This window comes from Oncorhynchus nerka, linkage group LG14 (genome assembly GCF_034236695.1).
Source record: "Oncorhynchus nerka isolate Pitt River linkage group LG14, Oner_Uvic_2.0, whole genome shotgun sequence".
NCBI classification, from domain to species: domain Eukaryota; kingdom Metazoa; phylum Chordata; class Actinopteri; order Salmoniformes; family Salmonidae; genus Oncorhynchus; species Oncorhynchus nerka.
In genome coordinates, this window is record NC_088409.1 from 36,778,495 (window position 1) to 36,792,159 (window position 13,665).

Genomic DNA, 13,665 nt, shown 5'->3' on the forward strand with positions numbered 1-13,665 from the left:
CCTCTAGTCCACAATACATCCATGCACTAGGCTACTAGACTAGGAGTTTGACGTCATCTAGCAGTAGAGTAGGCCATTTCACCCTAGCCTCTAGTCCACAATACATCCATGCACTAGGCTACTAGACTAGGAGTTTGACGTCATCTAGCAGTAGAGTAGGCCATTTCACCTAGCCTCTAGTCCACAATACATCCATGCACTAGGCTACTAGACTAGGAGTTTGACGTCATCTAGCAGTAGAGTAGGCCATTTTACCTAGCCTCTAGTCCACAATACATCCATGCACTAGGCTACTAGACTAGGAGTTTGACGTCATCTAGCAGTAGAGTAGGCCATTTCACCCTAGCCTCTAGTCCACAATACATCCATGCACTAGGCTACTAGACTAGGAGTTTGACGTCATCTAGCAGTAGAGTAGGCCATTTCACCCTAGCCTCTAGTCCACAATACATCCATGCACTAGGCTACTAGACTAGGAGTTTGACGTCATCTAGCAGTAGAGTAGGCCATTTCACCCTAGCCTCTAGTCCACAATACATCCATGCACTAGGCTACTAGACTAGGAGTTTGACGTCATCTAGCAGTAGAGTAGGCCATTTCACCCTAGCCTCTAGTCCACAATACATCCATGCACTAGGCTACTAGACTAGGAGTTTGACGTCATCTAGCAGTAGAGTAGGCCATTTCACCCTAGCCTCTAGTCCACAATACATCCATGCACTAGGCTACTAGACTAGGAGTTTGACGTCATCTAGCAGTAGAGTAGGCCATTTTACCCTAGCCTCTAGTCCACAGTACATCCATGCACTAGGCTACTAGACTAGGAGTTTGACGTCATCTAGCAGTAGAGTAGGCCATTTTACCCTAGCCTCTAGTCCACAGTACATCCATGCACTAGGCTACTAGACTAGGAGTTTGACGTCATCTAGCAGTAGAGTAGGCCATTTCACCCTAGCCTCTAGTCCACAGTACATCCATGCACTAGGCTACTAGACTAGGAGTTTGACGTCATCTAGCAGTAGAGTTGGCCATTTTACCCTAGCCTCTAGTCCACAATACATCCATGCACTTGTATTTAAGTTAGCATGCAATGAAATGTAACTCTATGACAATTGGACCACGTATTGTTATTATTCAGGAGAGTTAAACAATGTGACTTTTGAACGTAATAGCATGACCAATGGAAGTTCAAGGTGGGAGAAATTGTGACCTTTTCTGGAATGTGAGGTAGCATTTAAATGATCCTTAGTGTGAGGATTATGCTACTTTTATAGAGGGCTAACATTTAGGAAATGCCTCATGAAAGTTAGTAATGCGCTATGCAAAACCACAACATCCGTTATTGCGAACCAGTGTTGAGTATTATGAATACGCCTACCAGAGTAGAACCTAGGCCTAAACATGAATAGGCCCCGACTTGTTTAGTGAGGTAGCCCTGCATGTGGAAAGGGGCTGTGTTTATTTTATACTGTAGTGGGTGTACTGGGTGTGTTCGTGCTGGACGATAGCAATACAGGAATGACGGCTATTCTATATCCACCCATTACTGTGGAAACAAATGATAGGTCACACCTACTCTCATTCTCATCTTCTCACTCTGTGTGCCTCCAAAGAGAGCTCTTGATCTTCTTAATAATTAGTCGGATGTTTACATACACTTAGGTTGGAGTCATTAAAGCTTGTTTTTCAACCACTCCACAAATTTCTTGTTAACAAACTATAGTTTTGGCAAGTTGGTTAGGACATCTACATTGTGTATGACACAAGTAATTTTTCCAACAATTGTTTACAGACAGATTGTTTCAGTTATTTATCACTGTATCATAATCCCAGTGGGTCAGAAGTTTACATACTCTAAGTTGACTCTGCCTTGAAACAGCTTGGAAAATTCCCCAAAATTATGTCATTGCTTTATAAGCTTCTGATAGGCTAATTTACATAATTTGAGTCAACTGTAGGTGTACCTGTGGATGTATTTCAATGCCTACCTTCAAACTCAGTGCCTCTTTGCTTGAAATCATGGGAAAATCAAAAGAAATAAGCCAAGATCTCAGAGAAATAATTGTAGACCTCCACAAGTCTGGTTCATCCTTGAGGGCAATTTCCAAATGCCTGAAGGTACCACGTTCATCTGTACAAACAATAGTACGCAAGTATAAACACCATGGGACCACGCAGCCGTCATAGCTCTCAGGGATGAGACGCGTTCTGTCTCCTAGAGATAAACGTACTTTGGTGTGAAAAGTGAAAATCAATCCCAGAACAACAGCAAAGGACCTTGTGGAGATGCTGAGGGAAGTACAAAAGTATCTATATCCACAGTAAAACGAGTCCTATATCGACATAACCTGAAAGGCCGCTCAGCAAGGAAGAAGCCACTGCTCCAAAACCGCCATAAAAAAGCCAGACTACGGTTTGCAACAGCACATGGGGACAAAGATCGCACTTTTTGGAGAAATGTGCTCGCTCTGGTCTGATGAAACAAAAATAGAACTGTTTGGCCATAATGACCATCGTTATGTTTGGAAAAAAAGTGGGAGGCTTGCAAGCCAAAGAACACCATCCCAGCCGTGAAGCACAGGGGTGGCAGCATCATGTTGTGTGGGTGCTTTGCTGCAGGAGGGACTGGTGCACTTCACAAAATAGATGGCATCGTGAGGCAGGAAAATTATGTGGATACATTGAAGCAACATCTCAAGACATCAGTCAGGAAGATAAAGCTTGGTTGCAAATGGATCTTCCAAATGAACAATGACCCCAAGCATACTTCCAAAGTTCTGGCAAAATGGCATAAGGACAACAAAGTCAAGGTATTGGAGTTGCCATCACAAAGCCCTGACCTCAATCCCATGGAAAATTTGTGGGCAGAACTGAAAAAGGAAGCCTACAAACTTGATTCAGTTACACCAGCTCTGTCAGGAGGAATGGGCCAAAATTCACCAAACTTATTGTGGGAAACTTGTGGAAGGCTACCCAAAACGTTTGACCCAAGTTAAACAATTTAAAGGCAATGCTACCAAATACTAATTGAGTGTATGTAAACGTCTGACCCCTGCACTTATCAACATATCCCAAAGCATAGTGCTTCTTCTTAGCAAAGCCCCATGAAGGACCCATGTGTGATTATTCTGTCAGACACTCCCCTTTCAACACCACAAACCTAATATTGGCCTTGGCTTGACCTTGTTCAAACACCCAACCTTACCACTGTCCCTGTTCTAAACCCTTAACCCTGACCTTGTCTTGGCCCCAACCTTACCACTGTCCCTGTTCTAAACCCTTAACCCTGACCTTGTCTTGGCCCCAACCTTACCACTGTCCCTGTTCTAAACCCTTAACCCTGACCTTGTCTTGGCCCCAACCTTACCACTGTCCCTGTTCTAAACCCTTAACCCTGACCTTGTCTTGGCCCCAACCTTACCACTGTCCCTGTTCTAAACCCTTAACCCTGACCTTGTCTTGGCCCCAACCTTACCACTGTCCCTGTTCTAAACCCTTAACCCTGACCTTGTCTTGGCCCCAACCTTACCACTGTCCCTGTTCTAAACCCTTAACCCTGACCTTGTCTTGGCCCCAACCTTACCACTGTCCCTGTTCTAAACCCTTAACCCTGACCTTGTCTTGGCCCCAACCTTAGTCCTGGTCTGCCTTATATCTGTCCCTTTTTATAAACCTGACCCCAACTTTACTATGACCCCTCTCTACCAACTAACCCTAGCCTACGATTTGTGGCAGAATAGATCATAGAAAAATTTGAATTCTTCTATTAATTATATTTCTATGGTGTAGAATGTAGGTGGCCATGTTTTGAGATAGCATCACTAAATCACAGTGTTGTAGTTGTACTTTATTTACTGATCTAAACCCAACATATATTGGTTAGGTCAATAGCTTCTTCTCAAAGTGTCTGAATTGAGCAGGTGCTTGTTTCCAACCCCATTTTAATATAGAGTAGTACTACTGTTGGAAGACTTGGCATGGCTGAGAAGAATTATCCTGTGGAAGCCAACAAAACATTGTCCTAGTCCTATTAAAAACTTTGGGAGAGTTATTCCAGCGTGCAGATTTACTTTTTTGTTCTACGTTGTCCTCTCGGATGCAGCACCTAGGTAACGTTTTGTTCATGGGTGTGCGCATACCACCCCTCTAAACATGGCTGAGAATTATGCAAAAACAAAGTACTATTTTTCGGGCTCCCAAATGTTAAAAGGTTAACATTCAGTCAATTGTCAAGGGGGTGTCAAAGGATGTGTGATCGTTGGGCTTTTTTGTTGACAGTCCAGACAAACCCATGTTTTTAAGGTCTGCTCATTTCCCTGGAGGCTTCGGGTGTGGTGCGTCTGGTGCTGTGGTGGGGGGCTCACTGGAGCTGAACCCTGGGCTCGCTGTGACTGGCATACATGGTTGGCCCCTTCCCAGCAAGGATGTCACTGGCTGCAGCCATTTGGGGGTGGGAGTCGGTCGGGGCTGGGCTGGGTGGGTGGGATCAGTCACACTCTGGTAGCTGGACCTTTTTAGCCCTGTCTAGTCTGGTGGTGTCGACCATGTCCAGACACTTTGCACTGGGGTTAGTTTGGAGTCAGGAGGACGAGACTGGAGAAGGCCACCACTATACTGCTGCTACTTTTTCTCAGTGAGTTGATTTAGATCGTATTAAAACCGGTTTGGGTTCGAAGGGTTATTATTACGGGTTTTGTTATAATAGGCCAGAGGCCTAACTAAGCTTTGTGTAGAGTTTATTTGTTGAAGTGGGCTCCTTCAAGTTGTGAATCATACTAATCAAGGATCGATCATGAAAACCAGTGTTCAAAATTACGAAAGAATGTTCGAGCCTCTTCAATTTCACAACAAAACCATTTCACAAATCATATTACCTCTCTCACCGAGGCATTATAACAGCTACTGCCTTTCTGCCGTATCAAAAGAGGTCTTGGTCTTGACATGCGCGTGTGTGTGAGTGTGGGAGCACCCTAGCAAGCCAAACACAGAAGTCCACCACAGTACATTCTGTTCCCGCGGCACACTGTGAGTGCTCCAATCAGTGATGACATTATGGATAACCCACACTTGTTTTGTAGTGATTTATTTATTTAATGTTTTTGTCCAAGAAGACACGGTGTTCTCTGGAAGTATGTGTTTCTGTGAGAAGCCCTGTAATCGTATCAAGTTCTCTGCTACTTGCTGTTTAGGTCAACATCTGAGGCAGAACAAAGCAAAGTTGCTTTAAAGAAAACATCTAGCCTATCTACCGAACAACTAGCATAAACACGGGGGAGAACTCTGGACATTGGCTTTTCGCTTTTCACACCTGTACTATCTCCTTTGGACACCGTTCTACTGAACGGCCCTAAAGACTAAAAAGCTTCTGCTGTGGACTAACAGGGAAACCAGACCGGCCGTGCTTCGTGCGCAAGCGTTGCAATATAAATGAACGTGTTATGCACTCATTTTATCCATGCACATCAACGAGTGTCTGCGTTGCCGACCGCTGAAATAGAACAAGGTTCTATTTGAGATGCTTGACACGCAGCAATTTTCTCATTGGTTTTCACAAGCATTCAAAGCATACATGCTTGAAAGAGGAGAGATGATGTTGTCATGTTAGACTAGATAGACAAAGACAAACCCAGTGTTCTGATGTGATGCTGAAGTTGTGAATAAACTCTTTTGGCATGACTGCTCTGTTGGCTTTTTTCTCAGCAGGACAATGTAGACCGAGCCTCCAATCACAGACCAGCAGATCTAATTGGGCCGAGTTTCCAGAAGTCAACCAATCGGAACCCCCCTAACCATCAAGGTTGGTGTTCTAAGAATGTCAGTACTTAGAAATCGGCATGGAAATATTCATTAGATTATTGTGTCTCTGCTCAAATGATTTGACAGATGTAGACTAATTATATGGTGTAAGTATTGATGGTCCAGAACTAGGGTGCAACATATTTGAGGCTGCATAATTGAAAACAAAGACAACTGTTAAAAAATAAAAGTATAATAATAACGATCACAGTTTTTTGCTCTGAGAATACTAACATCACTAACAAGATTATGTTCGGAAATGCGACCTATTTGTATTGGAATTGCAGCTTCAAAAGATCCTTATCACATTGTTAATTCCCAGATCCGAGATTTGCAATCTCATTTTCTGTATTCTGCTTTAATCTACAGTTGTAGATTGTGTGTGTGTGTGTGTCTTTTCAGTGCATGCATGCACACTTTGATATGGGTGGGGGGTTACTGTTGAGGCGTTTTATGGCAGAGGGCTCCGTCGCTCATTAAGTTCAGATTAGGATGTATATTCTGGGGCTCTTCCGCTGTAAACATTTCAGCAGTTCAAAGAGTGATTTGTAAAGACATGGGGTGCCATTATAATTAAGCTTTCAATCTAATTGTGCTATACAAATTCCATCTGTGATAATCGGAGCATGAGATTTACGCACACTATTGCCCCAGCATGGGAGGTAAAGCTCGAAGGTTTTTGAACTCTCTGGTAGTGTATGAGAAAGCTTGGTGCTGTCATGGAAATAAATGGAGCAGAAATTACATTGTCATTTTTTTCACTGTCAAGGGTGAGCACTGCACTGGAATTTATGAATGGGGAGACAGATCAAATAATTTTCAGTGATTCCATTACAAATTATCTATAATAATATGAGAGTTAGGGTAAAAAGAATGCTTTGCAAAAAATATTTGCCCCCAAAATTGTAATATGTGCAAAGACCTCCCTCCCTCCATAATATCAAGATCAGATTGAGAGAATGAATGAATCAATCAAGGAATTTATTGATAACCATTTGTATACTTGAAAGGCAACTGTTCATTGTTTAGACTATTGAAACTGTACATTTCAACATTGGTCAATATTATTAATATAGACCCTTTTGATAACACATTGTCTGATATCCATATAGGAATGGGCATTTGACTTTTTTTTAGACTTTTTTTTTTTACTGTTCTCAAATGAAAAATAATATTTTTAGTACACAAGGCGCACTCTGGAAAATATATGCCAACAGCGAGCAACAAGTTCCTAATTCATCATAACCATTACAGATAACAAGTTGTAATTGCTAAATTGCCCCTTATACAGTACAAGTCAAACGTTTGGACACACCTACTCATTCAAAGGTTTTTTTGTTATTTTTACTATTTTCTACATTGTAGAATAATAGTGAAAACATCAAAACTATAAAATAACAAATATGGAATAATGTAGTAACCAGATTTTAGATTCTTCAAAGTAGCCACCTTTTGCCTTGATGACAGTTTTGCACACTCTTGGAATTCTTAACCAGCTTCACCTGGAATGCTTTTCCAATAGTCTTGAAGGAGTTCCCACATATGCTGAGCACTTGTTGGCTGCTTTTCCTTCACTCTGCGGTCCAACTCATACCAAACCATCTCAATTGGTTTGATGTTGGGTGATTTGTGGAGGCCAGGTCATCTGAGGCAGCACTCCATCACTCTCCTTCTTGATCAAATAGACCTTACACAGCCTGGAGGTGTGTTGGGTCGTTGTCCAGTTGAAAAACAAATGATAGTCCCACAAGCGCAAACCAGATGGGATCACAGACAGTGTCACCAGCAAAGCATCATCACACCTCCTCCATGCTTCACGGTGGGAACCACACATGCAGAGATAATCCGTTCACCTACTCTGCGTCTCACAAAGACACCGCGGTTGGAACCAAAACTCTTAAATTTGGACTCATCAGACCAATGGACAGATTTCCACTGGTCTAATGTCCATTGCTCGTGTTTCTTGGTCCAAGCAAGTTTCTTCTTATTATTGGTGTACTTTAGTAGTTGTTTTTTTGCAGCAATTTGACTATGAAGGCCTGATTCACATAGTCTCCTCTGAACAGTTGATGTTGGGATGTGTCTGTTACTTGAACTCTGAAGTATTTATTTGGGCTGCAATTTCTGAGGCTGGTAACTCTAATGAACTTATCCTCTGCAGCAGATGTAACTCTGGGTCTTCCTTTCATGTGATTGTCCTCATGAGAGCCAGTTTCATCATAGCGCTTGATGGTTTTTACGACTGCACTTGAAGAAACTTTAAAAGTTCTTGAAGTTTTTCGTATTGACTGACCTTCATGTCTTAAAGTAATGATGGACAGTCATTTCTCTTTGCTTATTTGAGCTGTTCTTGCAAATAATATGTACTTGGTCTTTTACCAAATAGGGCTATCTTCTGTATACCACCCATACCTTGTCACAACACAACTGATTGGCTCAAACGCATTAAGATGGAAAGAAATTCCACAAATACATGTTTAACTAAGCACACCTGTTAATTTAAATGCATTCCAGGTGACTACCTCATGAAGCTGGTTGAGAGAATGCCAAGAGTATGCAAAGGTGTCATCAAGGCAAAGGGTGGCTACTTTGACGAATCTCAAATATAAAAAACACTTTTTTGGTTACTACATGATTCCATTTGTGTTATTTCATAGTTTTGATGCCTTAACTATTATTCTACAATGTAGAAAATAGTTTAAAAAATAAAGAAAAACCCTTGAATGAGTCGGTGTGTCCAAGCTGCACTTTGCAGGGGCAAAATATTTGATGGAAGATTGCTGCTGCTGCTGCTGCTGCTGCTGCTGCTTGTCCCCCAGTTTTTCATGCAAAAGAAAAAAGGATAAAACGCATAAGAAATGTCTTGCTTCATTTTCTAAATGCAGATTTAAGATGTTTATTATTGTAATTTCTGCTCAGCATCAGACAAATTTTGTGCTTCAGTTGTGCTTCTCCACTCAGATGACAATTCACTAACTGGGATTCTATCAGCAGACAGCGCTCTGACAGATGTGTAGTTACTTTTTCTCCTGTACTTTTCTTGGTGTAGCCTCCTTTCATCTGGTAAAATGCAAGATTAACTTCAAGCAAAACATTAGATTAGGAATTGGCTGGCTACATTTCTAAGGGTAAACATTAGAAATACAGTATGACGGCCATGCATAGTTTTTGTAAAAAAATAGATTTTTCATTGTAAGCTCATTTATTTGTTGTCACGAACGTCGTCAGGGAAATGACCGGACCAAGGTGCAGTGTGTTGAGCGTTCATTATCCTTTATTAAGAATGTCGCCAACAAAACAAGAAACACCAAAAACGACCGTGCAGCTGACTAGGGCTATATAGGCCACTAAACACAGACAACTACCCACAACTAAGGTGGCAAAACAGGTTGCCTAAGTATGATTCCCAATCAGAGACAACGATAGACAGCTGCCTCTGATTGGGAACCACACTCGGCCAAACACACAGAAATGCAAAACATAGAATGCCCACCCCACCCCACATCACACCCTGACCTAACCAAATAGAGAAATAAAATGGTTCTCTAAGGTCAGGGTGTGACACTTGTGTAGCTGCTAAACAAATAACTTTACACTCTGATGAAAATTAAGCTATTTTCTGAATAATGTGTTGCACTGATGGTATTTCTGTGAAGTAAAAATATAGTTGCACACCCCTGACACTATTGAATTTGAAAAAACAAGGACTTTCAACATAAAACACAGCTTTTTTTGATGGTCTGCATTTTGAAAATGCAGATTTATGAACTCTATCGCCGATGCCTATCCTGGCGCTCAGGCCAGGTATAGCCAACACTCAAGCGTGCGCGTTCACACAATAGTGACAAGATGGAGAAACCAGACAGACTTCCCTGGCTGTGGAAAGTAGGAGTGCTGAAGGTGCTGCAGCACCCACTGAAAGATCTGAATTTTAAAAAACGATATCATTTTCTTTTTCTTTCTTCACAAACGTAATGCTGGGCCTTTATTAGTCCTGTGTGAGCAGACTGATGTAGCGCGGGCAAAAATAAATAAATCTGCAATGATTAACGTTAGCCTATATTTACTACTGGTTATACTTTTGATATATAGCAGGGAATTCATAATCATTGACAAACAATTCACACCATGAAATCAATGACATAGCACAAATTGTCGGAAGAGCGTGGTTGGAGAGCGATGTGCCCAACACTTTGTCGCCACACAGTATTCTATTTTCTTTTGCCTCGGCTCAACGACCAAGTTTTGACAACCGTTCGAGTATTTGAGTACTCAATTACTCACGCTCATCCCTAAATCCATAGCACAATGTTTATGACAGACATACATATTTCTGCTGGTATGACATTGTTGTAGTGCTATAATCCTCTGTGAAATTCTGACCTCCTTTTCCCCAAAACCCACACTTGTGCTTATAGGATTTGAATAGAGCCGAGGGCTAAGACCTACTTTGTGTGTTTGTCATAAACCTCATTGGTGCTTTTAGGCAGAAATAACAAGTCTTTTGTTGGAACGGAACCCTGAATAATTTGATATTTTAGGAATGAGACGGATTGAAGCAGTTTATTATAGGTTTGCTTTTAAAAGGACTGATATTTGTCAACACACACAAATGTACTGTACAAACTGACCCGGGTATGTTGTGACATGTTCTTATAAGATGTTATAACATTGTTGTATTAAGAAATGTATTGATGTCAAGGTGTAGTTTGTTGACATGGCTAAATCCTGTTGCAGATTATCATTTTTCAGATAATTAAGTATGTCAGTAGTGAGAATTAGTACTAGTCCGACAGGAGGTGAAAGATTATTTGGATGTTGTACTGTGTGTGGGTATCATGGTGTTGTGTTGGGCTGTTAATGGGACTAAAGGTTTTAAGTCTCTTGTGTGGTAGTTTTGCCATAAAGTCCTATTTACTGGTGCAGTAGTAGTCTAGTATTCACAGCCTTGCAGTCTGCCTTTAGTTCATTGTTGTTGCTTTAACTATTGACTTAAATTGAATATGTTCATACCTAGGCTACACTGAAGGCCAGGTGCGGTCTGGTCGCTGAAGGGTTAATACGAGATCTTTGTCATACAGGACTGTGGTATGCTGTGAATAATGTGTTTGGGCTCCATTCTTAAAGAAACCCCATGGGATGCTACCCTTTCTTCAAAAAGATTGGTTCCTCTCTCTCCCATACATTCCCATGAGAGGGGCTGGGCAGGTGGGAGAGAGATTAGCAGGAGAGATCAGATAAAAACTACACTGTGCATCCCAAATGGCACCCTATTTCCTATTTAGTGCCCTACTTTTGACCGGAGCCTTATGGGCACTGCTCTGGTCAAAGGTGACTTGTGGCCGTTGGTCTAAAGTAGTGCACTATGAGTATAGGGTGAAATTTGGGACGCAGACTCTGCTGCTGCTCCCCTGGCTAGGTTGTTTGTGAGCAGCAGGATCTCATCCTCATTCTCCACCCACTTACTCACTCCCCACTCCCTGTCACGGATTGAACAATGGTGGGCACTCTCTCTCCAGCCAATCTTTACACCAATGCAATGCTTTTAAATCCATGACGGGGAAGTTCACACTTTGGGAGAAGTGTGGAGAGTTATAATACAGCCTTCAATTATAAGTCATGGTGGAGTGGAAGAGGCTGGGGTTACGTCCCAAATGGCACCCCATTCCCTATGTAATGCACTATAGGGCTCATAGGGCTCTGGTTTAAAAGTAGTGCACTATTAAGGGAATAGGGAGCCATTTGGGACTGAATCTGGAGGACATACATAGCTATAGGCTGAGGCTGAATCTCAGGGGCCCCTCATCCGCAGGGTTGTTGGGATCCAGACACGGCAGGCCCAGGGAGGGGTTGGGCTAGGCCTGGCAGGGCAGGGCATTCTTCTCCAGGTCCCACCCCCTACCACCAAAACATTTCATTTTGATTTCTTTCTCTCACTTCTATGAGGCATTAACAACATCAACTTAGTGAATAATGTTAAAGGGGAGAGAGATAATTAGACACCTGTGATAATCTGAAGTACCCAAACAGCCACTAGATGTCTTGTGATAGATTACATAAAATCTTGGAAAGATACCAACATTCTGGTAGTTTACTGGTAAGCTTAGAACGTTTTCAGTAATATACCCTCCCTTTGCAACCCTAGGCTGAAGCATAGGGCTGAACAATAGGACTGAAGCATAGGGCTGTACTCAAAATGGCACCCTCTTCCCTATATAGTGTACTACTTTTGACCAGAGCCCTATGGGCCATAGGGTGCCATTTGGGACAAACAAGCCTGATGGCAGTGTGGGTTGCCTTCCCCAGCCCTAAACCCAGACAGACACAGTTGCTAGGTAATAAATCCTATCAATGGTACCAATGCACTCCAATAATACACCTTTCTAGATGAGAAGTTAACTTGTATTTCAAGTATCAAAATGTAAGTCCTATTCCCAAAGGTATTCCTTTGGGGCGGCAGGTAGCCTAGTGGTTAGAGCGTTGGGATAGTAACTGAAAGGTTGCCGGATCGAATCCCTGAGCTGACACGGTAAAAATAGGTCATTCTGCCCCTGAACAAGGCAACCCACTGTTCCCCAGGAGGCTGTTATTGTAAATAAGAATTTGTTCTGATGCTCAGGTCGGTGCTCAGGTTTTGGAACAGGCAATATCCAATCACGCATTCCTCAGGCGAAAGACGTGGTTTTAGTGGTGAGGAGGGTGGTTCTTTTGAGATTATGGTAGCTGATGTAAAGGAAATATGCTGATTTAAACTGATTAAGTGTTTCCCAAGAACAGACTTCTGCTCATTCTGATTGGGCTTTGATTTTTGCTTTGCTTTTTCTCCTCCCCTCCTGTCCTCAGTGGGTGTTTACTGGCGCGCCGTATTGTCCTAGTCACTGTAGAACCACGCTGTACAGTTAAGACTGTATCTGTGTGAACCGTGAAAGAATGGGTCGACTGATTCCTTTCACGTGGGACATTTCCCCTGTGTTGGTCTCCTCATCACATCCCATTTTTCCCCTGTGTTGTCTTCCTATTGTCCGGTCTCCTCATCACATCCCAAGGACGCTGTGCCATTTTCCCCTGTGTTGTCTTCCTATTGCCATTTTTCCCTGTGTTGTCTTCCTATTGTCCGGTCTCCTCATCACATCCCAAGGACGCTGTGCCATTTTCCCCTGTGTTGTCTTCCTATTGTCCGGTCTCCTCATCACATCCCAAGGACGCTGTGCCATTTTCCCTGTGTTGTCTTCCTATTGTCCGGTCTCCTCGACATATCCCAAGGACGCTGTGCCATTTCCTGACTACCACCCTCCCCAGCCATGCCAGCTCCTCTTTGTTTTCTACACATTTGAATGCTAATTGACAGTGGCTGGTTAGAGGGACTGGGCTACGTTGTCAACACATCACTTTTACTAAAGTACTTTTTGATTTGTTATCCCGAACTGATAAGAGCAAGGCAAAAACTTTCCTTTGGTTTAGTAGGTGTGTGTGTGTGTGTGTGTGTGTGTGTGTGTGTGTGTGTAGCACCAGTACATTGGGAAAGGGCGGGGGGGGTTTGGTTGAGACGCCGCCACTCATAATTAATTCAGATAGGAAGATTAGAATGAATACATACATTACTGAGTGGTTGTAAAGATAAACCATATGGAATTTGGTCCATATAATGGTCTGCTAAGCATCGGAAACATCCCAAACAGCTTTTATGGAGTCATCACCAGGGCTTGCCATCCTTTTCCCTTTTGCAAGTTAATAATAGACAGTGAAAAGGGAAGCTTTGGCTGTTGAAGCAGACGGGCTGGAATGCTGAGAGAGAGCAGGGGGAACGATTCTGTCGCGGTGGAGGGCTTTATGCTAACCGCCACGCCACCGCCAGCCCTGGCTTGGCCC

General features: G+C 42.6%; 1 protein-coding gene across 3 annotated transcripts in view; it reads left to right on the forward strand.

Annotated features, from left to right (window-relative positions):
* The window catches only part of LOC115140955 (growth factor receptor-bound protein 10-like), a 90,760-nt gene that overhangs the window by 35,440 nt on the left and 41,655 nt on the right, over nucleotides 1-13,665 (forward strand). Inside the window, exon 3 of one of the 3 annotated variants that reach the window (XM_065028036.1) lies at nucleotides 5,701-5,797. The exons of 1 other annotated variant lie outside the window; for it this stretch is intronic. In XM_065028036.1, the coding sequence (XP_064884108.1) occupies nucleotides 5,701-5,797 (97 nt within the window). The remainder of the gene's footprint in view (nucleotides 1-5,700; nucleotides 5,798-13,665) is intronic. One more of the 3 variants, XM_065028037.1, reaches the window with a different exon arrangement.